The 27,908-nt window shown below is 39.2% G+C and overlaps 2 protein-coding genes across 2 annotated transcripts; both read right to left on the reverse strand.

The window, feature by feature from the left end:
• Positions 1-1,889: 1,889 nt before the first annotated feature.
• On the reverse strand, positions 1,890-5,765 carry Smp_070200 (putative ribonucleic acid binding protein S1). The gene is made up of 5 exons (XM_018797037.1): positions 5,459-5,765; positions 3,969-4,417; positions 3,291-3,544; positions 2,552-2,889; positions 1,890-2,256 (listed from the first exon to the last, which is right to left on the reverse strand). The coding sequence occupies exons 1-5, from the start codon at positions 5,754-5,756 to the stop codon at positions 2,012-2,014; spliced, it is 1,584 nt and encodes a 527-aa protein (XP_018652119.1). The 5' UTR covers positions 5,757-5,765; the 3' UTR covers positions 1,890-2,011.
• Positions 5,766-7,760: 1,995 nt separating this feature from the next.
• On the reverse strand, positions 7,761-27,218 carry Smp_070170 (hypothetical protein; the record flags this gene model as incomplete). Its single annotated transcript, XM_018797038.1, has 2 exons — positions 27,144-27,218; positions 7,761-12,124 (listed from the first exon to the last, which is right to left on the reverse strand). The coding sequence occupies exon 2, from the start codon at positions 12,051-12,053 to the stop codon at positions 7,761-7,763; it is 4,293 nt and encodes a 1,430-aa protein (XP_018652120.1). The 5' UTR covers positions 12,054-12,124; positions 27,144-27,218.
• Between the last annotated feature and the right edge of the window lie 690 nt (positions 27,219-27,908).

Here is a 27,908-nt window from a genome sequence, read left to right on the forward strand (position 1 = left end):
TTCATATGCATTCACGATATTAGAGTTTGAGGAACTTCTGCTACAAATACATTATTTACCGTTACTTATTTGAGAAATGCAACGAGTATTTCAATTTATGAACTGTGATGACCTGAAAGAACATATAGCGCAAAACCAAACCTTAGCTTACTGCATTTGTACTTTTTCCGTGTTTATATTGAAGTTGATAAATAGAAGTTCAATAACAAAGACTGTTTCATCTACACAGTTCATTGTCTGCTTACTATCAGACTTCATTCTTATAAAAAACATTTATACACCATCCATAAGTACAATACTTTAGTATATCACGTTCTCGAGAATGCTTTCAATAACTTTTCCATCCTACCTATGAGCACCCTGTCTGTAGCTCTTCCAGGGTTACTGCCGGTCTTACGCCCGGATAAAGGAAGGTTGGGCATGACGTCAGCAACCCTACCACATAGAAAAAAAACTTGCTAAAATATGTCAACCAGAAAAAATTATATAAACCATCTAAGCTGTGAAGTGGGAGCTGAAGGATCTTCTTTCAGAAGAGTAATGACGCTTCAGGATGAAAGCCGAGATTCTTCGGACGTTACCAGAGCGACCAGTCAATACGAACATAAAGACAGTCCTACTGTAAGGAGTAGATATGTGGAGAACAACTACAACCAAGGTACAAGTATTTATAAACAATTATATATGCAAGGTACTCAATGTCCGTTGGCCAGATACCATCAGCAACAACCTACGATGGTTAAGAACCATCCAACTTTCGGTTAAATACGAAATTACGAAGAGATGCTGGGGGTGAGTAGGATGCATTGGCTGGTACTATCTCAAGCCTTCATATGTCACTCCAGCTTCTGGAGAGATCAATTTACTCATTCTTTTCAAGCTACATTTTGACCTCATTTATTCGCTTATTAACGCTGTCTGTTTTTATGCTCGTGTGTTTTAATTGCTTATTCTATTAATTACTTGTCAGTATATATAAATATTGAGTCGCACTTGATCCAATCGAGTTGGCTCACCAGTCTTCACGTTACTATGCTTCTTACACTTCTTTTCTGGGTGGATAAATGAGTGCATTAAATATATGTATTTGAAATTCATCCCCATATTTGGCTCATTCCGTTATTTTCTAAAGCGAATTAAGTCGGTAAAAATATACGAGGTTTGGCAGCATGTATATTTTCAATAACAACTTGCATACAATGTAAATAAAGTCAGATATTAGGCCACTAAAAGGACATAAATTGCGTAAATCACCAAACCGCATCACGGGGCCAGCCCTTACTTGGAATCTCGAAGGAAAAGAGAAAGATCATAGAACAAATGGCGTCGGAAACTGGAGGCAAATATCAAAGGGATGAAAGGCAACCGTGAAGGACTGTCTAGGAGAGTTCAATGGACAACCGGGGTGCGCTGCCTATCCTACATCGAAAGGGGTAATAAGCCTAAGTAAATAAGCTATACGCACCACATATAAGCAATGAACACGTATATCGGCGTAAAATTTTACTAGCCATGTATATAAAAGTCCATAAAAGACTGCTCATTTGTAGCCCTAAGAATCAATGAGAAGATTTAAATAACCAATATACATGAATTAAACGTCGCTCTATTGCACAAGCAAGTGGCTCTCTGATATAAGTAGCTAAGTGGATAACATAGTGTTTGAAGCGAAAGTTATTGGGTTTCAGTCTTGGAACGAACACAAACTCTGGGATGGAGGCACATCCTATCAGCGAGTCCCGAATACGACAAATCGCCAATCCTGGAACCCACTGCTAGCCACCATCTTACTCTGCTTATAATGCGTAAGTCGTGCTTCATCAACATCTATCTAATAAACTAATGGATGACTTCATGCAGTAAAGGTAAATTCAAAACAAGTGTAATTTCAACAAGAATAAAAGTATTAAAATACACTTGAATTATGTGCAAACAGAGAAATGCAGACATTCGAAAAAGCATGTTTATTCATCATAGGATGTATGACGATATTTAAAAAACGGCGAGCACTCTAAGAATGTGAGCGAGAAGAACTTGAACTAGAGGATGAACTAGAACCAGAATTCGAACTTGATGAGGAGGAAGAAGATGATCCTGAATTGGAAGAAGACGAAGACGATGAACGGGAAGAGGCTTTCTTATCACGACGGTTAACATCTCCAGGTTTTTTATCACCTCGACCAGAAGTTGATTGTAATTTTGCTTTAGGACTATGGGACCTAGGCCGTTTAGGGCCAGTTCGAGCGCTTGGAGGACCTTCAAAACATAATAACATTTTAAAGATACATTAAGAAATGAAAATACCTAATACTCAAGACAAGAGAAACGCTGAATATTGTAATGACTAGACTAATTTAAATGTAATCGTGTAAAAAAGAAATCAAAAACTTGCATAATGAACTGTATTACGTGGAAAAATAAATAAGACCGCCCTTTTTAACATCAGTAAAAGAAATTATCATATGTTTAAATATTTGGTGTTCGACAATATATCACATTATCAAATGTGTTACTCAATACTTTAATAAAGGAAATAAAACAATGAACTTACTAGGTCTGCGGTAACGTGATCCCGTGAGAGGAGAACGAGGCCGATTAGTTGAATGACTTGCAAATGGACTGCCACTGCTTCCACGTCGGTTTCTTTTGAGTTCATTATCTAAACGACTACCACGTGTTCTTTCACGTTCACGATCCCTAATGCGTTCTCGAATTCGAGAATGCTCTTGCCTATCATGAGTTCGAAAATGATTGTGAGAAGCATGTTTTTTACCAGAATCTTCTTTCACACGATTATGTTCTGTAGAATCAGTATATGTTTTTGAAGGATGTCCTTCGCGATTATGTGACCTTTCACGATCATGCTTCGAAGAATCATGGCCCCTTTTTCTAAAAAACATCAAAGAAGGAATTACGGAAGTATCAACATAGGGAAAGTGATAAAGACAACAGCTGATTATCATTTTTTAAAGCCATTGCCTCGTATGACTGATTTTTTCATCGCTGTTAATAAGGCGATGCATTAATCACAGCTTTAAGTAAGGATGAAAACAAATCATATTAAATGATGTTACATGCGACTTAGTACTTTTATGCAATTTTGATGAATGTTTGTAATCAGTAAAAAAATTTATAAGCAATCTCAAATCCGGTTTCTCATAGAACCAATCTAAAGCATTGTAGTTCTGGGTACTACTGAAGGTGATCAAATGAAAAAAATCTTTAAACAGTTTTACATATCGAGTAATGCAAACCGGTCAGTGTTAGGTAAAATACATAAAGTTACCTACCTGTAGCCTGTTCGTTCATCTGAACGGCCTGCACGATCACTTAGGTGTGCCGTTTGAGAATGAACTTCAGAAACTCTAACTTCTTGTCCATCTATTTGTCCTCCATTCATGAAATTAACTGCATCACTGGCTGATTTGGAATCAACATACTCAACATAACCATACCCCCTGTTAAATTCTGGGTGAATACGATCAGGTGGAAGATCGACTGAATGAATTTCTCCCCATACGGAGAATATTTCCTGAATATGAACCTAGAATGTAAAAAAAAATTAGGAAAATTGTGAAAACATGTGTTTATACTGAAAAGATAAAACTGAAAGTTACATTTATATACACCGACCTCCAAAATATATCACTTATGTTCAGTATATTACTTTTAATCTATACACTTTTGGATTTCCAAGAAACGACAACGCTGTCGAGGCAGTTTACTAAAACGTGACTAGTATTGGATTTGTATGTAAAAATGAGATCCTGAGGTAAATCAGATCTATGTAAATTTTAGTGATTAATGTTGAAAAATTATATATAATTTTAGAAGTGTACATAAAAATTATGGTTTCGCAAAGTGGCTTAAAATATCAGAAAGATTCAAAAGATTTTTTAAATTGTGTTCCTTAAAATTGTTGAAGTTAAAACTATGAGGAAATAGAAAATTAAAAAATCGACTTTTACCTTCGTTATATTTTTAGTCAACTTCTCAATAAGTACACGAGTAAATCGACTATCGGATGCAGCATTGTTATTTGGAAGAGATTTTTCTGCATTGTTCTCCTTGTTTGGCTTTGATACAATATTATGTGATGTTTTATCCCGATTTTTATTTTTCGATGTCTCTCCAACCTTATCATCAGAATCCTGCACTGAAGACGAAAGTGTCGACCCAGTAACACCTGAAGTATCTGAGACTTTTGATAAGTGATCCGTCGAATTTGATTTTGGGTTACCCTCAGGTTTGCTCAATTCGTCCTTAGAAGTTAATGCACTGACTACTTTTTTCTTTGAATCACCAGGTTCCGATGATTTATAAGACATCTGGACTGTTTTATCGCCTACTTTAGAATGCATAGAACTTGACTGGCCGGTTGGATGAGGACGTTCACTAACGTTTTTTGTATCCGAGGCTAATTTTAAAACGAATAATTATTTAGGCATTTAGTATTGCAGAAAGTAATCTTGTTTAGAAACCAGATTAAGAAGCAAAATGGAACAAAATATTGAACAAGTAGCTTTAATTTTAATATATGTGCAAAAATATCTCCTAAATGGGTGACAGACGGCAGATTCCCGTACTTTTCTTTAATTAATGCGAAGGCGAAAATTGGAGCAGACAATTGACAAATACTTCTATGCTTAGTTTTAGTGCATAATTTGCGGGAGATTCAACGGGACATGAAACATCAGAGACCAAATACCTATCCGATTGTAAATAAACAATCGGTATATTTAACAATACGTAGCAAATTTTTAATAGACATGCTGCGAATAACAAAATATTATACTTTGATAAAGAAATTCAGTTATTCGTGTGTATCAAGAAGTGATGAAGCAATATACAGTGGAAAAAATTATTCGCAGTAATGAAAGATTAGACCTAAATATAACTCAGTACGTAGAATCGAATAAACATGTCGATGTAATGTATTAAACGATTCAATAATTAATGTGGAAATGTAGAAAAACAGTAACCCTTTGCAATCAAAGCATGAAAACTACTGAATCCCATATAAATGAATTAGTTCTCGAGCTCCCAAAGAAATCCTCTCTCTCTCTAATCGCTTTTAACAGTTAAACATACACGAGTTGTTAAGATAGTACATTCACTTCATTACTTTGCTGAGTATAACGATGTAAAAAATTTCTTGATTAATTTGTTGGAAACACTTGAGTTTATACATTGTTTATTTATCTATGGACAAACGTTTACCCTGTTTAGTTGTACCCTAACCACATTTAGCTACGATGTGCAATCAAAATATCTAATCAAATGACAAAAAAACTACTATGGTATTGGTTAACAGACAAATAACTAATAAACCTTGATAAAACAGGATAAATATATTTACGATTCGAGAGATAGTCCTAAATAGTACATAAAAATACTGCTAGGGTTGAGTAACAAGTTTATTAACAATATACACAAAACAATGCAGCTACATGCAAACCTGTGACAAGATTAGATTTTTTAGATCCCTTCGATGAATTTGAGGAGTCAGATGCTGAAGAGTCATTTGAATCAGAATCAGATGATGACGAATTGGAATCTGAGGAACTGGATGTTGACGTACGACTTCGTCTAGCACGTCGTCTAGGTGGACTTCGAGTAATCTTAGAATGGGAATATTTCCTGTCGTGCTGTCTGGAACTTGAAGAGTGACTAACCTTGTCCGTACTTTTTAGAGGGTTCTTTTTTGCAGGTATCAAAGTCTTTGTCGAACTCTTACTGCTGCTCAAATCTGGCATCTTGTCACCTATAATGTATAACAGGATATGAAATTAACGACAGAATCACAAGCAAACAAAAGTCACGTAAGTTCATGACTATATGAATATAAAACCATGTAATGTAAAGTAACATGGTCAAATCCGAAAACCAATAGTTCATCAGTCTTAATAGTGACAGTAATCTATAGTTTACTACTACTGTTTCTACTTTTATATCACTGGGATAGAGTTCAAAACGCTCTGCTCTGGAAGCTAAATGTTGTTTTCTTCTAATTACGTTCTTTCATCCCACCACAATAAGTCTTATGAAACATGATAAACTTAATTATTTACCGAAAGATTAACCGAATTAATATAACCAGTTGAATGGAAACAGAAATAGTTTTCACCAACTACAAACAAGAACAATTTCTCATAAAATTGAACTTTGGTTTACAATAAGCTGATGACTGTTTCCGTACATGATCGTTTGATTCGACGACATTTTTAGAAAGAGGTATGTTGTCAGTAACGAATAAATTGATATTATATATTATTTATTTGTAATTCTTTTTAGTCGGTTTACAGAAAAGTTTCTGAATCTGAACTGCTTAGATATTTGCCTGACAAAGTATGTAAGATAATTATGATTTATTTCCGTGTATCAAAGACAATAAAAATTATTATCAAGTCATATTAGTTTGAAACAACTAAGCACTAGACTTAATATTCTACATAGTCCAAACATCAATATAAGTAGTTGTCTTTACATGAAACTTTAGATATAAAATGCTAAATATCAAAGTGAAATACGTTTGTGGGGATCAGTAAGATTGATAATTTACAAAAGAGCTGATTAAAACACAATATTAAACAAGGAATAATTAATAAAGAAGTTAATGTGATTATTTTGAGATAAAATCAACGTAACTAAATGCAATTTATAATTAAAAACAGATTACTGTAGGTTACCCTATCATATGAAAAGATGGTAAGGTAATGGTTACATATGACAAATAATGAGTCATTACTTTCAGAGTTAGGGGGATCACGGCGATATTTTAACGTTATCACAAAAATCATGCTTTGGTTCAGATTTTCATAGTAATATAAGTTATTAATATGATACCCAAGGTGGCCATGTTGCTGTTATTCCTCAATAACCTTAGATACAAAGCGAGGATACAATACATTTTGTTTATAGTTTGAGGAAAACCAATTTGCTGAAGCACAATGCAATAATTACACAGCTATTATTAAATTCTTACAAAGTCTAATAACATGACCAGTGTTATGTTTTGAGCCTCTACGTAAAAATTAATTACGGTAATACTAGGACAGATCAAAATTTCACACTAGTGTTGCAATATATTACCTTTCCTGTGGACTCTATTTGGGTTGAATGCCAGAATATTTATTTTAATTTTAGCTACATTAAACCTCAAGGACCATATATGATATGAAAAACAAAAGGATACTTGATATACTGAGAATATGGACGGAATCTGAATTTCATAGTCAAAGTTAAATGAAATATCATCAAAATGCAAACCAATCACAACTGTCAAAAAAACCATTCAAGAATTTAGGATTTATGGACAATTTTATTATAACTTTCGGAATTATAATACAGAAATTAATAACATAAGTTTAAATAAACAAAACCCACAGCCAGTAAGATGCTTTATACACAAACTCAAAGGGTCAATATGTACATAAAGAAAATCTGAAATGTGATTAAACTAAATGAATTTGGTGATTATATGACGGAAATAATATCACAAAGGGCAAAAAGAAAATGCGACCATACTTATGGAGAACGAGAACTACGTTAAAGAAGAACAAAATTAACTCAAAAATATCTGAAAGTTTGATTTTGAAAGTATAGGAAATAAACGTCTAAAAAGTACCGGAAGTATTTCAGGTAACAGAAGAAATATAGGCGCAGTTTGATAATTTACAGAAGTGATGTGAAAACGGCATCATCAACAACACAACCTTAGAACATATGTACGAAATATTTGAAATTAAAGCAAATATCTATCAATTCATCCACTTTCGACAATTGATTGAACCGCAAAGACATGGAATCCGATCCCAACGATCTTCTTCTAGGTCAAATTTGTAGTCATACGTCAATTCATCACCCTTCTCGATATTCTTACTAGCAATTATCACTATATGGTTAGAATTATCACAGTGGAGTATCTCTGCAGTACAGTTAGGATCACAAGAATGATTAATATAACGAGCTAAACCACCAGACATAGTTGCATCTACGATCCAATCGTCGTCGACTCGAAACATATATATTCCTCGATTTTGCGACTCATATAAGCGTTCTCTTCGATTAGCTACTTCGTTACGAATGACCTCTCCCAGATACTCAATAATGAAGGTACTTTTACTTATATCACGAGCAGCATACAATCCCAGGCCTTGTATTCGAGATCGTGCTAAGACGACATTTGTTTTCCAATCCCAACGTAGTCGGCGATACTGTTGAGATTTGCTGGTCGTGCTCGGAGACAGAGAATTCAGGTAGGTGGGACTGCCGATATCTGAACTATAAGGATGACCAGGAGTTTCGAGAAAAACGTGGTTGTGGGCAATATACGGACAAATGTTAACATCTCCGGTAGACCTGCGCCGGATATAAGTTCGAAGCTTTGGTTCAGATCGAGCAGAGCCTGTAGGATTTATTGCTAAAGGCATTTCCTGGATTAACTGCAGTTTACCAAATTTGAAAAGGTAATTGCTTAGACGATCTACGCCAGGTAAAGATTCGATCGCTCGAACAATATGAGGCTCTGTAAGACCATATAACACCTCACCTTGTATGTTATCCTGCAAAATTCGGAAAAACAACGAACATTTGCGTGACAAATTTATACGATTTATTATTTTCCGCCAAACACCATCACAAGTCGTATCTTCAAAAAAGATTTTTTCTTCATTTGGTTCTATTACTTCCACAGTAAATTTTACTAAAATCGGATCAACGATGGACTGATTTACATCATCAGGTCGTACTGAATCTTCTATTCGGCAGTCATAACGGCAACGCTGACCCACGTGACGAAAAGACCAATAAATTCGAGAGGTCCAGTAGCCGACAGGATATATGAAGTTTGATGTATGGAAAACTCCACTAGCTAATTGTTCAGGTAACAACTGGCCTATTCGATGCAATATTAATGTTCCAATACGTAATTTAAGTTTTGGTTCCTTAACATTTTGCATTGAACTGAAATGATCTTCGTCTGATATTATTTTTTCGACCTGTGAATGTTCATCTCTGGAAATGTAAACCTTTCTTTCAACAGCTAAGCTATTAAGCTGGGGTATATTATTTGCACTTTTAAGATGTAACGGGCAATACATTCCTCGATCAGGGTGAAAAGAACAATTGATTTGATGGGCACATGGTAGGTGATATACGGCTTGGCAATCTGAATCAAAACAAGGTAAGCCAGCTCCCAGATTTTTACAATAGGTGCAAGGAGTTTTTGAGGCCTTTTCTGAAGAACAAGATACATCCATTAACGAGCCGCTAACTGTTTCATACGTTTCGTAACACCAAAGTATACAGTTGAGATGCAACCATTTATCGGCATTGTAGTTAAGCAATCTACTGGTTACATCATTTGATCCATCACCTATTTGATGGCATAACTGGCATACGCGAGTGTCGTCACATGAAATATTTTTAGGTGGGAAACTTTTCTGGGACACGAGCAAATCAAAAGAGGTTCGCAACACATTGAATGAGCATACTGGTGAGCTACTAAGTCTTCGCCAGCGAATATTACGCCATCGTTTCACAGTAGAGCTAACCCCGAATGATATACGATTAGATGTTTCGTTGGGGCTTCTTTTGTAATTAACTTTTAAATCTTGGGAAGAAAGACGTTTAGAAGATTGCTTCATACGTTTAGGATTGTTACTTTTAACTAAAAAGATGATAAGTGGCTGAGATTCGATTGTTGAAGTAATTTTAAAGGGAATATCAAAATTGCTAACATCAGAAACATATGATGTCGTACAGTTAGGTCCCTGTCGTTTCAACCTTGCTAAACAGGTAGAACTGCAAAATGGTAAGTAGCTTTCTTTATCGTGAAACTTCCATTTGACTGTTTTCTGAGGTAACATTATTTGCATTTTACAATACGAGCAGGTTGCGTGTGCTTCGACACTAAGTTGACTAAACAAAATAACTTCTTCGCAATACCTTTGATTAGAGTTGTGACTGGTAATGGAACCGTATCCAAGAGATTGAGGCTTGTCGCTGACTGTGGAATAAAGAGGAGGTGTTATACAACCATTGATATACATGTCACAGGGCTGGTGTGATGTTAAGTGGTCGAGGGGATATACTTGGTTTACAGGAGAAGGAGAAATGTAATTAGAATAGGAGTTTCTACTAAGAGTGCGTTTATATGCATCTGATAAAAAATTTTCACGATTTAAACTAGTAAGTTTTTCTTCGGTATCAGGACGTTGAGCTAAGAATCGCAAAATAATGTCATCCGGAATAGGTTTACTTTCAGGTTTACACAAAGACAAAGGAAAATGAAAGTACTTCCGGCCTCGTATATTTACATCATTAGTGCAGTCCCCTGAAAAACGGTTTTGAGGAAACTTTGGTGAAGGAATCGGTGGATATAAGTCAAATGAATGATGGAGTGGAGGGTCTTGCAGAAAACGATTGACATTTTGTACGAAAACAGGACCCATCAATGCATCTGCAGGAGAGTGATTTGAAACATTTTCACGAATTTCACCATCTAATGATTTATGACGCTTACCGCCACGTTCAAGCACTTTTGAACCTTTCCGCTTACATTTCGACCCAAAAGAATCTTGACATTCAACCACTGGAAAACAATTAGTTTTAGTTGTTGAATTTGTTGCATTACTTTTCCAGTGATGTCTTAGGTCCACACTGTGTGATGAGACCTTCCTATTGGTATTTTTGATTGAGTCTTGAAGTAACACTGAATTCTTATTACGGTCATTTGTAGGATAAGCTATGGAAGTTACTGGAGTTTTGTTAGAATAATAGTTATAGTTAGGTGACAACTGTTTTGGTTCAACATGATGAATAGAATTTGCCAAATCAGTAGAACTGGAGTAAATATTTAAAGATCTATTTCCCAAGGAGGAAGTAGTTGGTATTTTCCCTGACCCCATAATTATTGGATCTGGGTCACACATAAAATCATCATTAGCAAACTTGTCTGTTACAATATTGTGTTTAATTCCAGACATGGATGAATCGACTTCTTTTAGTGGATAAACTGATGGTACAGTGGTATTTTTTACCTTTGAACATTGGACCTCTGTTCTGTCATATAAGAATTCACGTCCATCACTAGAAGGCACAAAGGCATCAGAGATGCAGGCAGTTTTTCGACGTCGAAGATGATTATACACATTTTGCGAACTTTGGTAAACATTATTTAAATCCTGAGATTCAAAGCATACTATGGAGTTAGATGTTCTTATGCAATTTGTAGAGCTTGTTAGATAAGTATTTGAGTGATCAAGGACAGCAGAGCACCCAATGATTTTAGTAAAACCACGGTCAGTTTCAGAAAAACAAACTTTTAAAGGTGAGCTGTTTGACGTAGGTATTTTGTCGGAGGAAATACACGTTTCACACAAGTGCTTAAAATCAGATCCACGAGATTTATTGTAATTTTTGTACTGAAATGAATGAGCACTATCCGAATCATTGCCACTAAAAGATGTAAATGCAGAAGTTTTGCTACACGAATATGAAGTTTTAAATGATGTATCTTGTGACACTGGAGTATCTGCGAAACCCGTATGAAATGTATATGAATTGGCGCGGTTATCAAGACTGATGTCTGTACGTACAGACCTGTAGAAGGCACTTTCTAGCATTCGATCTGAACACAAGATAGAACATTCATCATTAGCATTTGAACAATATCCAACAGACTGAGGACATGGAGAGAGAGAGCATGCACTGTTTGAATGATCAGTATCAGTTAAATCTGAAGAGATTAAAAAGTTTACTGAACAATGTCCATCTGAACAGTCACGAGAGCTACTTTTATCACTCGGCATTGATGGAAGTTCAAATGATCCAGGAGAAGAAACTTCTTTACTTGGTGTCTTGAAAGACGATGGTGATCTTTGAAACGATTCATCGTGAACGGATTCAGATGTAAACAAGCTATTTTTATTGCATAAATGATCTTCATCACAATTAGGTGAGCATGAAATAAGTGAAAACTGGCAAACCTCATTTGTTGAAACAGTGGAACTATTATTTGAAGACCCAAAAATATCCACAACGGTCGTCATATCTCGACAACTTGAAACGAATCAAGAGCATTTATCAAGATGATAATAGGAATCAAAGATAGTAGGTAGTGCTGAAATTAAAAATGGATGTTAACAAAATTAAGGCAATTACAAAAAGAAATAAAATGCATAATATTCTCTTTATATATATAAGCATAACTATGAGAAATAAATGCTTGGAAACAGGATCATGGAACATAAATTGGAAGTTTGGTGGATATGAACCGAAAACGGTTCCCATTGAAGTGTTCCGATCCCGGTCTTTTGAAACCAAATAAAAGTTGTGACATTACGTGCTATATGTTATTTGCCTTATAGCTAAAGGAACTAATTTCGCCAGTCTTCACTCTACTTACAACTAACTAGATGTACAGTATTCTAGATTATGCTTATTAACTCATAAATGAAAGTGCAGCCTTATATTACATTGTTTTAGAACACTATATTACAGTACAAAAAGCGCCGAAACAGATATATGCTATTGAGAAGTGAATTTTTTTATTTAAACACATAAATATTGGTACAAAGGGGCACCAGATACATATGCGTCACATAAATCTCATTTGATTTGTTTGAGGGCTGTAATACTGCCCGGGTGCCCAAACCGAAGCAACATTTAGTTAATCGATGTTATCACAACGGATAAATTTCGACCGTGATACAAAGATTAATTATTCTTGCTTTTAAGGAAGAAGTGCGAACGTCAGTTGCTCTGCTACTTAAAACAATGGTGTTGTTCAAATCTCCTTATCCATATAGGAGGTGTACATTATGTTTTTATAGATAATTACATAACACAATGTTTTTGATGAACTTAAGACAACTGTGATGCCAAAAATACGTACGATAGCACCCAGGTACATAAAATACAGAGGGGAAATAAGGAATTAACACAAATATATTTCACTTTAGGCTGACACACTTTGTATAGACTAGTTTTCTCAATTCGACACCATTCATTATATCTGATCAGAAACAAAGTGAAAGCTATGGTTTTAATGCATACATGAAGTATCGTCTTTTAAAAAAAAGCAGCTTACGTATTCTATTACGCCAAAAACATTTTCAGTTTGTCATATAATTCTAAAAATGTGATCATGCACTTGATGAAGAATGATTCTGAACTTTAAAATCACGGAATGGCTAACTGAGTTAAATTTCATGTTTCACTAATTGTCAGTCGATCATCATCAACATAGAGCCTGGCAAAGATTTGTGTTGGCTCAATTTGTCATGCCATAATAGCATGGCAAGAAATCAACAAAATGAATAGCAGAAGCCATCGAGATAATGTTGTAGTAATGATAAATAGAATAAGTCTTGGGACAGAGTAAAACGGCATGCATAAATACTGGGATTTAAGATCCAGAGGAAGATAAAAAGTAGGACTATCTGAGCCATTGCAAACGATTATGAGATGTGTCACGAAAGATCATTAACAATTGATCGGGGACATCACGGTTACTTCAAGAACACTAGACAGGTAGCCCGAATCAGCCTACATGTCTTAAACCAACAGTCAATGACTTCATGGACTGACTTCAAGTTTCAATTAGCACACCCCTATATCGTTTTCACTCTGTTCTTATACTAGATATCCCCAGTCGAGATAGGTGGTGGACAGACGTACGTAGTACTTATCCCATAAACTTTAATCGATGAAGATAAACTAACATATCAGTCACCATCTCATCATTATCTAGTACTCTACATCTAAATTCAGAATTCCTAACTCGATGGTCATAAGATACACTAACAATGGTTTCAAGATACATCTGATCGAGTACTAATAACCTACGATCATTCTATATTTTTAAGAGCAACGTTCCACATCCACGAAATAATACAGCACGGACCGCTTCGCAGTATACTCAACCCTTTAGTTGGCGGAAGAACATCTCCCCTAATCCACAAGTGATGTAAGTTGGCGAAGATTAACCGACCTTTCCGAATTAGGGAAGAGATTTTATCAGACACCAACCCACCAGGGTTGATGGGAATGCAAAGAGGAGTGATCAACATGGTTGACAGCTGCACTACTTATCATTAGTTCAAGTGCCAACGTAAATCAGTCCTGAAGCAAAATTTGGCGTTTAGAGGGACAGAAATGCATCCCAAGCATTGCACTGTTGATTAAGGTGGTCAGAAGACTCTGTATTTTGTCAGCGTCTTCACCAAACAGGACTGTAACACTTGCATATTCCAAGTCAACAAGCGAATCATTTGGTAGGAGATCGACTCCTGAAAAGTCAGACAATGAGAGCGTTATCCCCAAAAGAATGTGACAAGGTTAAGTAAAAGTGAAGAAAGCGGACAACCTTGACGAAAATCACTCGGAGTTCTCAATTCTGATAAATAGTGTTTAAGTGAACAGCCTGCACAAGGTTAATGCACCTTTTTGGTGAGCCTTTCAATAAGAACCATCCATAAAACTTATCGATTTACAGAATCGAATACTAGCTTAGAGTGGAGGAATACAACTATGGTCGGACGTCGATAGATACGCCCATGTTCTGAAATCTGATGAGGATTTGGTACATTCACGTCACCAGATTGCTTTTCCTGAGTTTGATCGTTATGAACTCCAGATAAGTGTCTGATAATTGCAAGAGATCATCAGGTCTTAGCTAATGATACATACTGTTCGATTTGAGTGTTTAGACATCGAGAACTTCAGCATGTATCTTAAAGAAGGGTTTCGGGGTACCTGGAATGACATTTCATGGAATAATTAACACTGGTGGTATAAGTAGAGGTCAAAAACCTATGAAGGTGAATAGTGCAAATAGGAATATTTGATAGTGAAGATGGTGTTTAGTTATGAACAAAGTGATCAGTGTATTCTTTTGATATAATTTCGAAAACGATTACTGGATGTAAGTACTGAGGTCTAACAAGTCGATAGGTGGAAAAAAGTTACATTTGGTGATCTCTGTTGCTGAGAATATATGATTCCTAAATAAAATGTATACGAAAGAGGGTCAATCTTACTTTCGCATATCAATATAAGGTTTTTGTTCAGTCAACTTTTACGCATTTGGTTGTGTAAATTATTCAGAATGACTTCTATAGTTTCTCTTGTTATGACCCAGCTAATCTTAGTGCTTATTCTTGGACACTACTTCACTCGACAAGACAGAACACGACCGAACAGGAATGAAATTATATTCCAAATAATAAGAGTGAATGGAAGTAGGAATCACAATAAGACAAGCGTTGGTACATTTATAATTTTTACATAAAAGGATTCTTGAGTCTTCTTGAAGTCTCCGCTAGCATTGATTGGTTAGGAAATGGCCAATCAGAGCGTCCAATCTTAATCCTGCACAGAACATGCTTCAGTCAGTCACAACGTAGAACTTCGTACGTACGTACATCAGTTCGAGTTGCCATACCACATTAACAGAGAGAAGCAGTTGTCGATTCAAATCCCATAGTGGTAAAAGTAGTAAGAGTATATGCATTATGTGAAAGATTAGGATTTGAAGATGTGTTATTCAAGGGGTATAATCCAATGGAATAAATTTGGAAAGAGAAGAAAGATAGAGACATGAATAATTCAGAAGTTTAGAATTTGGCAGAACACAAAGAGTGGATGCACCTTCGCCATTGCAAACGATTTTGAGCCATGTCATTCAAGGTCTCTAACCATTGATTGCTATTATCTCGCGCATCCCAACCAGGTAGTCTACATGCTTCAACCTTATCTATATCCCGCTAACAACTTATGTTTACTGACTTCCAACGTAATTCAGTTGAAATTAGTGACTTGATCTTTTGTTGCATTTTATCAATATGATTTGTATTCAGCGAAAATAACTCAGTTTATAGACTATAATCATTGTAACTGAATACAAATGATTACCTTCAGTGTAAATAATAAGTTCCCCAGGATCGTCACCAATACATCTTTTTTAGAAAACTCCTCCCATCCATTGCGCAGGGACTATCATTGAAGTGTTGTGTATTAGTTCTCTGGTTTGTCCAGTTAGCATAGATTCCGTTCCGTATTATAAGTCTCCAAGCCTTCGTAATCGGAAATACAAAACAGAATTTCAATTCACAACACCTGTGTGAGTCGCTTATGATTATTTTTACACCACGTAGAGCGTTGAGTTTTGTAACGATTCGGTTTCCGACCCGCATGACACTTAGCTTGTGAATGTTACTTTAAAGATGGTAAAGTGGCAAGAGGATTATGCTGTTGGAAACGTTCAGTTAGTCAATGTTTTTTGATGGTGGACGCTGAATTGTTTTTATGTGAGCTTCTAGAAAATTATTTGACCCACAACAGAGAGATCTCCCAAATACAAAACCGTGATTATATAGTCTGAAACGAATCCGGTGACATTGGTCAGATGTGTCATTTTACCTATTTTTGAGGTGTAGCCTGAATTTCCAAAAAATTTAAAGCTTATATAAAGATATCATGATACTAATTTATGATCTTTTCTTGAAAGTGTAAGATATACGGGTATATACAACAATGGCTAGAATAAGCTGTAAAAAGCCAGGGGTGTCTAAAATAAGACGCGATATCAGTTCATGAAATCATTGACTGTTCATCTGAACCATATTGGTAAGCCCAGACAGCTTGAATAGGGTCCGCATGACCAGTGGTGGATGTTGCGTGAAATGGCTTAGAATCGGCCATTGTAACAGACAGATATACCCTTTAGATTGTGGGTTTCTGTGTTCCTTCGCCCATACCTTCATATAGATCTAATGTTCTTTTTTTCTTATTACCATTGCTACTACATTATTTCGACTTTGCCAATTTTATTAACTTCAGTTTATTGCGATGATGTGGTATGGTAACGGGCTAACGTACACTCGTCCCAGGCTCGATAATTGTAGCTGACAGACTGATACCCAACTATCTCGAAATATTGGAGCTGTCATCATTTAAACTGTGTTCAGATAAAATTCCGGAGTTACTCAAATACATTTAGTGCTAGTATCAACATCCCTAATAAAATATGATGTGATGGTTGGAGCACAATAACTCTAGAGAATAGTGAAGTGTGCTAATTTTTTGTACATTAGGTTTTAAGGTAGTCCAGCTAAGTAGAGATAAATCAGAGATATTTAGCTGCGGATTTAAGGTTGTAATAGGATTAATAAGTTTTAACATTTTATCACTAGAACTGCGGATTGCTATCATCGTAATCTTTGAATATGTCACATAACATTTCACTGGATACAGTCGGAAAACACTTAGATTAAGTAATACAACTAGATAGGCGAAATGTTTTAATAAGCTTTCTGTTTAAGTCTATCCAAACCTCGACCCTAATCAACCCGATGAAAATTTGGCACAATAAACTAATTAACGCTATACTGCATATATATATTGCCCCCAAATGCCCTGGTACGGCCGAGAGTGGGGAGAGTAGGCTCTCCCTCTCCAAATGCTCTCACATGGCCACGAGAATATATAGCCTCTGACAGGGAAGTCCTACTCACTGCCTTCTCGTGGCATTAGGGTTTTTTACGAAAGTGAGAGGACGAAAAGCGAATGTCCGGCGCTTTAACCGGGTTGGTGGACACGGAAAGCACCTAGGGGAGTTGGAAAACCCTGATTACAAACCAATGGTGCACATGGGCTCCAGTATCGTGAAGGAACAAATGGCGTATGAACCAATTGTTGGTCACCGGCTACCATGGGACTGCATCTCCTTACGATGCTCCACTGCCTTGTGGACTAGACCTTTAGGTCAAAGGCTCGGAGTGTGGCCCCCTAAGAAAACCACCTGCTTCAGTCTAGGCACCTGGGCAGTATCACAGCCCTCACACAAATCAAATGAGGTTTGTGCGGCGCATATTTATCTGGTGCTTTCTTGTACCAATATTTATGTGTTTAAATAAATAATACTGCACTATAGGAAATCACCTTTTTAAATGTAGATGATGCTACTTAAATATCCCAATCTTGTGCTCACCTTTAGCAATGATATTCATAAAACAGAAGTCATAGCATAGTCCACTTGGAATTACACAAACGATACTCAGTACTGTGTGACGTAGATGATTGACTGATTATATGTAGCGCAAGCCTAAAAACCTTTGAGTCTTAATATATGACTAAATACTAATGATCAACGTCTCATATCAAGAGCTTATAAAACTTTTCAAATAAGTTATGCGAAATCCCTACTAAACGTTAACGCAATATACACAAAAAAACTGTCGGAGTACAAACTTAGACTGTCAAGATAAATTGATCTATCTACGACACAGTCATCAGTATTCAAACTACTCAAGGCTTATAACTTTCCAGTCAGTCAGATACAATGTAAGACCAAGGATATCGATCCAAGTTGCCATACCGCATTAGCATAACAAGATCAAAATCAAATCCATAGAAGCAGTTACTTCAATGGTAGTAAAAAAGATTTCATATAAGGATATGATACAGAGAGAAAGAATTAGTTCATAGAAAGAAAGGTATGAATTAACTTTAATCTCACGGTTTAGGGGAAGGCAAAGTGTATACACCTACACCATTGTGGTCGATTCTAAGACATGTCACATAGAGTCACCCACCACTAGTTACGATAGTCACGCAGACCACAACCAAGTAGTCTGCATCTACCAACATGCCCCCAAATGCCCTGGTACGGCCGAGAGTGGGGAGAGTAGGCTCTCCCTCTCCAAATGCTCTCACATGGCCACGAGAATATATAGCCTCTGACAGGGAAGTCCTACTCACTGCCTTCTCGTGGCATTAGGGTTTTTTACGAAAGTGAGAGGACGAAAAGCGAATGTCCAGCTCTTTAACCGGATTGGCGGACAAAGCGAGTCCACCTAGGGGAGTTGGAAAACCCTGATTACAAACCAATGGTGCACATGGGCTCCAGTATCGTGAAGGAACAAATGGCGTATGAACCAATTGTTGGTCACCGGCTACCATGGGACTGCATCTCCTTACGATGCTCCACTGCCTTGTGGACTAGACCTTTAGGTCAAAGGCTCGGAGTGTGGCCCCCTAAGAAAACCACCTGCTTCAGTCTAGGCACCTGGGCAGTATCACAGCCCACACACAAATGACATGAAATGACGCACTACACTAACTACATTGCTCTCGTTCCTAATAGAAGAAAGACAATTTACATTATTATTATTATCACCATTATTATTATTACTATTATTATTATTATTACTATTATTTACTACGTCGCTTTTTCACTCCCTTTATTCCCAAATTGCGTATCCTCCCTTTCCAACTTATGCAGTAGCTCGCCTATGGTGGAAACTCTGTCCTATCTAAACGATCTCCAGTCACTGTCTGGTTGAAAGTGAATGTTTCCACCGATTACGAATACTGAAGCAGTCTTTCTGAAACCACGTACGCCGTTCAAGCTGGCTTCCTTCAACGTTCGCACACTAATGCAGATCGGACAACAGATGGGGCTGGCTATGTCTTTAGAAAGTCTTAATGTTGATGTTTGCTGTCTATCCGAGACCCGTATTCAAGACTCTAGTGAAGTACTACAAATTCGCTCTCCATCTGTCGCTTCGAAAAGCTTGTTTCACGTGAGCTTATCCGGGGACTCTGTGACATCTTCGTCTGGTCTTGCAGGCGTTGGTGTCGCACTAAGCGCTAGGGCTGAGGCAGCACTAATCGATTGGATCCCCATTAACAGTCGGTTATGTGCTGTTAGATTAGAAAGTTCCATCAAAGTGAGAAGAAACCGGCGTGAGAAACGGTGTCTTTTCGTCATCTCCGCCTATGCCCCGACAGATTGCAGCCCGGATGCAATCAAGGATGAGTTTTACCACCAGTTAACAGTTCTCCAGAAAGCGCGTTCGACAGATATTGTAGTACTAGCCGGAGACTTGAATGCTCAGGTCGGGCGTCTAGGCACAGAAGAGAGTCGTTTAAGTGGCCGATGGGGACTTGTTGGTCGCAGGACAGATAACGGGGACCGTTTGCTGCAACTGTGCACAGACCACAACCTGTTTCTGGCCAGCACTAACTTCCGGCACAGTCATCGCCGGTGTGCCACCTGGCGTCCTCCCTCTGCATCCCAAGCCTGGACTCAGATTGATCACATCGCGATCAGCTACCGCTGGCGTGGTTGTGTACAAGACTGCCGCTCCTTTTGGAGTACCTATCTGGAGTCTGATCATGCCCTGGTCTGCGCCAATCTCACCTTACTTTTCAGTGGCCGAAGGATTGACCACTACCAACGGATCGATGTTAGTAAACTGGCTGCAACTTCTGTTGCAAGTAAGTATCGAGCGGAGCTAGCCTCTATGCTAGCTACCACCCCACCGAAAGGTATTGATGAGCATTGGTTGCATCTTCACGACGCCATGAAAATGGCGAGTAAAGCCGCTTGCGGCTTCGCGAAACGTCCCGCTTACAAGCACTGGGTTTCTTCTGGCTCCTTACAACTGATCGAAGCCCGTCGGTCTACTCCGGGTGACCGTGAGTTTGACCACAAACGAAGGCTGTTACGTAGTGAAATCGGGCAAAGCTTGCGTAAGGACCGAGAAGCCTGGTGGTCGGAGCGTGCTAATGAGATGGAAGCAGAAGCTGCATCTGGTAACTGCCGGAAGCTCTTCCAACTCCTCCGAGCCACTGGCAGCAAGAAGTCTGGTGTGAGTGAAACAATCTACGAGGATGACGGGATGCCAATCACCAACATCTCTCGACGTCATGGACGATGAGCGGAATTTTTCGAAGAGCAGTCCAACTGGCCTGCTGCTCCGGCAACATCAACCAGTTTGTCCTGCCCCCCATGGCCGGTGACGACTGTTCCACCAAACGAGACGGAAGTCCGCAAGGAACTCCAACTCTTGAAGCGCTACAAATCACCGGGCCCAGATGACTTACCTCCGGCTCTTTTTAAAGATGGTGATGACTTTCTGGCTAAGGAACTGACGGTGTTGTTTGCAAAGGTTTGGGAGCAAGAAAGTGTTCCAACATCATGGAATGAGTCAATAGTCGTCCCTATCTTTAAAAAGGGTTCACGTTGTTCCTGTAACAACTATCGGGGGATAAGTCTACTTCCGATTGCGTCCAAACTATTGGCTTCTGTCATTCTTCGTAGGTTGTTTAAAACCCGAGAACGATTGACTCGCGAGGAGCAGGCTGGTTTTCGTTCTGGTCGAGGATGCATTGATCACATCTTCACCCTCCGCCAAATGTTGGAACACCGTCATACTTATCGCAGGCCAACAATTGTAGTGTTTCTTGATATCAGGGCTGCCTTCGATTCGTTGGACAGGACTGTTCTCTGGGATTGTCTATTGAAGAAGGGTGTGCCTGAGAAGTTCATTAACATCTTAAAGGCCCTGTATACGAACACCTCAGGCAGAGTGAGGGCATACAACCACCTTTCTCCCTTGTTCCATTCGAGCAGTGGGGTTAGGCAGGGTTGCCCGATCTCACCATTCCTCTTCAACTTTTCCATCGATGACATCCTGGAAACAGCTCTGATGGATGTAAGTAATGGCGGTGTGGATATGTTGCCTGGAGAACGACTTCTCGACCTCGAGTATGCGGATGATATTGTCTTACTGTGCGATAATGCCCAAGGCATGCAATCCGCACTTAATCAGTTGGCAATCAGTGTCCGCAGGTACGGCATGTGCTTTGCACCCTCCAAGTGCAAGGTACTCCTACAAGACTGGCGGGATTCTCATCCTGTACTCACCCTGGATGGTGAGCAGATTGAAGTAGTTGAGAAGTTCGTGTATCTAGGTAGCTATATAAGTGCTGGTGGTGGTGTGAGTGATGAGATTGATGCACGTATAAGGAAAGCCAGAGCGGCTTATGCCAATCTGGGCCATCTTTGGCGCCTTCGTGATGTTAGTCTGGCTGTAAAAGGTCGGATCTACAACGCGTCGGTGAGAGCAGTTTTGCTCTATGCTTGTGAAACCTGGCCTCTCCGAGTTGAGGATGTTGGACGTCTCTCTGTGTTCGATCATCGTTGTCTCTGAAGGATTGCTGACATTCAGTGGCAACACCATGTTAGTAATGCAGAGGTTCGGCATCGTGTGTTCGGGCGCAGAGACGATAATTCAATTGGTGTCACCATCTTGAAACACCGACTTCGGTGGCTTGGACATGTTTTACGAATGTCGTCCCAGAGACTTCCACGTCGTGCATTATTTGCCGACTCTGGGACTGGTTGGAAAAAGCGGAGAGGAGGTCAGTGTATGACATGGTGTCGTGGCATGAAAGAGAGCTGCAAAGGGCTAGCTTCTGTTGGTCCTTCACGACTCCCTGGCTGGGGTCCGAGAGATGGTGCAACACAGTGGCTAGAGACGTTATCAGATATGGCTCAGAATAGAAGCCAGTGGCGATCCTGCTGCAACCTTCTTTTACTTTCTACATAAAGAGTGGCTCTAACTTTCTTAACTGAAAGAGTCTTCTGGTTGTACATTTCAGTCCGCCTTATCTTTTCATCCTTTCTCTTCCTACTTTCATTATTTTGTGTGGCGCATATGTATCTGGTGCCCTTTTGTACCAATATATATGTTTAAATAAATAAATAAATAAACACACCAGAAGTTAATGACTTCAAGCACTGATGCCACGTTTTGGTCTGGCCGCCCCTAACTATCTTCCAACCATCCCCAATACTAGTCAGCGTTGCGCGTCGGGGTAATCAGTGTTCAGGTTTACGTAACACGTGGCCAAACCATCTCAGTCGATGAAGATTTACAACCTCATCGACTGATTTACCATCACTCCCTAATACCTTGCGTCTAACCTCACTACTACTTACCCGGTGATCCCAGCAGATGTGAGCAATATTTCCAAGAAATCTATGATAAAATAATAGTAACTTACGAGTATCTTCTACTCTTAATGACCACGTTTCACAGCCGTAAAGTAGAACAGAACTGCCACACAGTATACTCTTCCTTTAATTGATAGATGGATATCTCGTTTTTGCCATAGGTGATGTAAGTTGACAAAAGCCAAACGGGCTTTTTGAATCCGTGATGAGATTTCGTCAGACACCAACCCATTAGGGCTGATCAGACTTTCAAGACAAATGAAGTTGTCGACGCTTTCGACTACTTCACTCCCTATCCTTAGTTCAGGTGTTGACGCAGACCAGTCCTGGAGTAACAATTTACATTTAGAGGGGGAGAAACGCATTCCCAATACGCTGGCATTGTTACTCAGTTCTAACAGAAGACTCTGCACTTTGTCAGAATCTTCACAAAACAGGACTATGTCATCTGCGTATTCTAAGTCGATAAGTGGACCTCCTGGTAGGAGATCAATTCCTGAAAATTCAATCGACGAGAATGTTATTTCCAGCAACAGGTCTATAATGAAGTTAAACAAAAATGGGGATAGTGAACAGCCTTGTCAAACACCACTTGAGGCTATAAAATCAGATGACAGTTCGCCATAAGCTCTCACTTAACTGCTAGTGTTCGAGTAAAGAGCCTTCACAAGGTTTATATACTTCTGAGGTACACCTTTCAATGACAAACACTGCCACAGAGCCTCTCGGTCTACAGAGTCAAATGCTGCTTTAAAGACAAGAAAAACTATCATTATCTGACGCCGATGGACATGTCTGTGTTCTAAAACCTGACGAATAATGAATATGTCGTCGACACAGCCACGACCAGATCTGAAGCCAGCCTGATTTTCTCGTGTTTGCAGTTCACGAGTCTTAGTTAGGCATCTGATAATTATTGAGGCTAGTATTTTAGATGCTATATTAGTCAAACTAATCCCTCCATGGTTATTACAGGATGATTTTGAACCCTTCTTATATATTGGGACAATAAGTGATTGCGAACAGTCGGATGGGATTACGTCCGTCTCCCAGATTTTAGCCAGAATATTAGTCAACCTAGTCGCTAAGATTGGACCACCATATTTAAAGACCTCTGGAGTCAATCCATCTGGACCAGCTGCTCTTCCTCGTTTCGGATTAGTTATAGCCTTTTGGACTTCAGGTAGGGTCGGAGGGCCTACTTCAATGTTTCACTCAGGTTTTTCTGGGAATAGTGGGTAGTTGTGCAGTAGCTAAAGGTCAGATGAATTGCTCCTTAAAGTGTTCCGCCCATCGTTCTAAACGTCTGGGCTGAGAGCAGATAAGAGTGCCGTCTTTTATCGAGATTGTCTCACACTTGACTTCTTAATTTCGGTTTCTTTTATTAGTCTGAAGAGTTGCCTGGTGTTGCCTACAGCCGCTGCCTTTTCCATCTCTTTTGCTTTCGTTGCCCACCACTGCTCACGATCGTTCCTTAGACTTTTAGTTAACCTAGATCTGATTTGTTTACGCTCTTCGTCGTGTTCAGAGCCTGATACGATGAGTTTACGCGAATCCATCAGTGAAATACACTTAGAAGTCCATTGGTTCTTTGGAACCCTTTGGTTTAAATGACTAATAGATGTTACAGCTGTTTCCACAGCTGTTCGTGTGTCTTTCCAAGCAGCATCTAGGTCAGTCTCGTTTACACAACTGCCTAGATGTGAACTCAGTTGTTCCTAGAACTTACTTTTTCTTCCCCCATTTCAATCCTAATGGGTCTTATTATTGTAGTTTTTCTGCGTCCAGTACGAGAGGCAATCTTCTATCGAGCCCCTCCAACGATGAATGGTGGCAATATGGTCTTTTTGAGTCCATCGTTGGTTTGGTGTAGGTGGTCGCCATGTTAGACGATGTGTCTCCTCATGTTTAAAATTAGTGCTTGCTAAAAATAAACGATTGTCTGAGCATGGTTGCAACAGACGATCACCATTATCGGTTCGTTGAGCCGGAATACTGAAATACCCACCTAGATGTCTTTCTATTTGATTTAAGCTGCCTAATTGGGCATTAAAGTCACCCGCTACGACTACTATGCCTGAGCGCTTAGCTTTCTGTAAAAGTCATCTTCCACTTCATCCGGGCTGTAGTCAGTGGATCGAGAAGACAACGACCTGTGTCCTTATCCTTCCGAGATCTTATACAGTCGTGTTTTTTATATATTTATTTAAACACATAAATATTGGTACAAGAAAGCACCAGATAAATATGCGCCGCACAAACCTCATTTGATTTGTGTGAGGGCTGTGATACTGCCCAGGTGCCTAGACTGAAGCAGGTGGTTTTCTTAGGGGGCCACACTCCGAGCCTTTGACCTAAAGGTCTAGTCCACAAGGCAGTGGAGCATCGTAAGGAGATGCAGTCCCATGGTAGCCGGTGACCAACAATTGGTTCATACGCCATTTGTTCCTTCACGATACTGGAGCCCATGTGCACCATTGGTTTGTAATCAGGGTTTTCCAACTCCCCTAGGTGCTTTCCGTGTCCACCAACCCGGTTAAAGCGCCGGACATTCGCTTTTCGTCCTCTCACTTTCGTAAAAAACCCTAATGCCACGAGAAGGCAGTGAGTAGGACTTCCCTGTCAGAGGCTATATATTCTCGTGGCCATGTGAGAGCATTTGGAGAGGGAGAGCCTACTCTCCCCACTCTCGGCCGTACCAGGGCATTTGGGGGCATACAGTCGTGTGGCCAAACAGCACATAGGCGACTCTTAACGGGGATCCATTCTAATAGTGCTTGCTGTGCCCTCGAACTCAGTGTTATGCTCACACCCTCCAGACCACGAGAACTTGCCGTCGGGTCGCCAGATAAACAGCGGGTATATCTCGTCGGCGCTCCGTTTTGGTGAGGTGAGGTCAAGTGAATGACCACAGTAGAATTCTGCATGCGTGTTTCATAGACACAGAATACATCAATGGTACGAGATTTTAGAATCTTAGTCAAGGAGGCCTGTTGACCGATTTGACTTAAGGTAAGTACGTTGAAGGCTCCAATGTGTAGTTTGGAGCGAGGTTTTAGTAGACCTGGGAGTGTTTCGCGCACTAGAATCGTTAGCCATGGTGACACTTGAGGACGAAACCGAAAAAGGAAGTTTCGTTTTGAAAGTCGAGGTAGAAGGAATAGTAGGAATTGAAGGGGGTTGATTATGAATACAGTGATCTTGAGTGCTGTTAGAGGTATGAGGGTAGTTATCACTTCCCGGTTGCCCACACCGTGGAAGGGTTCTTCTAGAGGTATCTGAAAAGGAAATCGGGTTAGAATTGGTCTTAATGACCTGAGAGCGTAACCGCAGTGCCCAAGGGACGACCGCTTGAGGTCGGTCACACACGACCTTTTTGTGGGTAATTTTTGTGTTAGCTCCGTACTTGTTGGGACCTTACCGCCGAAGACGGATATCCATGGGGTCAGGCGAGGCGTGTATTTTTAGGGTCAACCTCTTCTAACCCCACCCCTCCTTGTGGGAAGGCAGCATTGCTGTTATGCAGGCTGTCTGAAGGAAACACCTTACTGCCGTCACACCTCTACAGTCAGCAGTACGACTTCGAAAGGCAATTCGGGCTGTGTGGTGTTACGAAACAAATCTTGAAACCCACAAGCTAAAGGTAGAGGTTTAGTAAGCAATTTGAAATAGTCTAGTCTGAAATCTCAGATAATAATTCGTTGTTGCATTCCCACCATAAACCTGTTGCAATCATCCAGCAGCGGAAGAGCTGAATGTTAACTATCTATAGGACCGATTAGCTATTACTTATTCTGGAAGCGGCTAATCTTGTCATTTCTAAGAGTTATGTAAACAATTCTAATAAAATGGGATGACCGTACAACACACGTTGATAAAGACCGCGCAGAACAATACAGTTGTGCCATGTGCACGAACGCTTACAAAGCAATTCAAGTAGGTCTGTTCATTAAATTCGAAAAAAAACGACCCAACAACCACTACCCACATCCGTCTCCAAACGCTCCGTAAGTTCTTTATAATTTTTAATGCACAAAAGTGCGAAAATAAGAATAAGTTATAATCAATGAATACATAATACATAGAAACCCAAAATCCCGAACTGTAAGTTAGGTCAGTCCACGGGAGTCAGGCTACCCAGAGCAAGTTACTTATCATACAGGATATAAGGGAAGTAGATGAATATGAATAAGAGAATGTCTGCACCTCAGTACAACAAATGAATCAAGAAATGAGCCTTTGTGAACCAACTAGTAAAACATGGTCGAACGTCAAAAATTTCTAACTAGTTCGATAACTATTAAATAGCAACGCATACTTTCGGGGAACTTACCAAAATAATCAGCTTTGTGTCATGGAAAAAAGCCAAAGACATTTGAGGGGACATGATACTATTTCCCGGCCGTGGTAACCGCGATCGCTTTAAACAAGGACACTGTTAAAATAGAAGTGAGCTCAAATGGTTCAAATGGTTGAGGACGGAATGAAAGAAGCTTTCGCTTAACGGGCTTCCGTGTCTGGTAGCAGTGGGTCACCAATACCTCCAGATGAAAATTGTAACACTTGTCACAGAAACGTACCTTGATCTTTTGAGACTTGATATCTTTGAAGTCGTAAGGTTTGAAAAAAGGTTGAAGTAGTTCATTGACTTTGCCAGCTTGGATTAACTTACGCATTTCAGTGGATTGCATAGATGAACTTTTCAAGGCTATGTGAACATTGAGTCTTTTTAACCCACATAATAACCGTTGTTTTCATGGGAAGTTTGGACCTTTGGCACACATACACATCTTAATTTTACGTCCTCGTATTTATACGTTTATGCACCTTGTATATCCTTGCATGTGTCTATCGCTCATTATTTTATATAATCCTTGTCTCTTTGTTACTTTATCCACTATCCGTTTTGAGCTATGTAAACGCTCGTGATGATTAACATAAAGAGTTAGTATGTTTGCCTTATCCGGTCTTCTGCTCCTACCTGCTTCTCTTATTGTCTGTCCGAGGCAGTGAGTGTATGAAATATACGTGTCACAAATTAATTTACTTTAAAGATGCAACAGGTGTTTGGAGTTTGACAACACTTTAACCAGCATCA

Source organism: Schistosoma mansoni, chromosome 4 (genome assembly GCF_000237925.1).
Source record: "Schistosoma mansoni strain Puerto Rico chromosome 4, complete genome".
In the NCBI taxonomy this organism is placed as follows: Eukaryota; Metazoa; Platyhelminthes; class Trematoda; order Strigeidida; family Schistosomatidae; genus Schistosoma; species Schistosoma mansoni.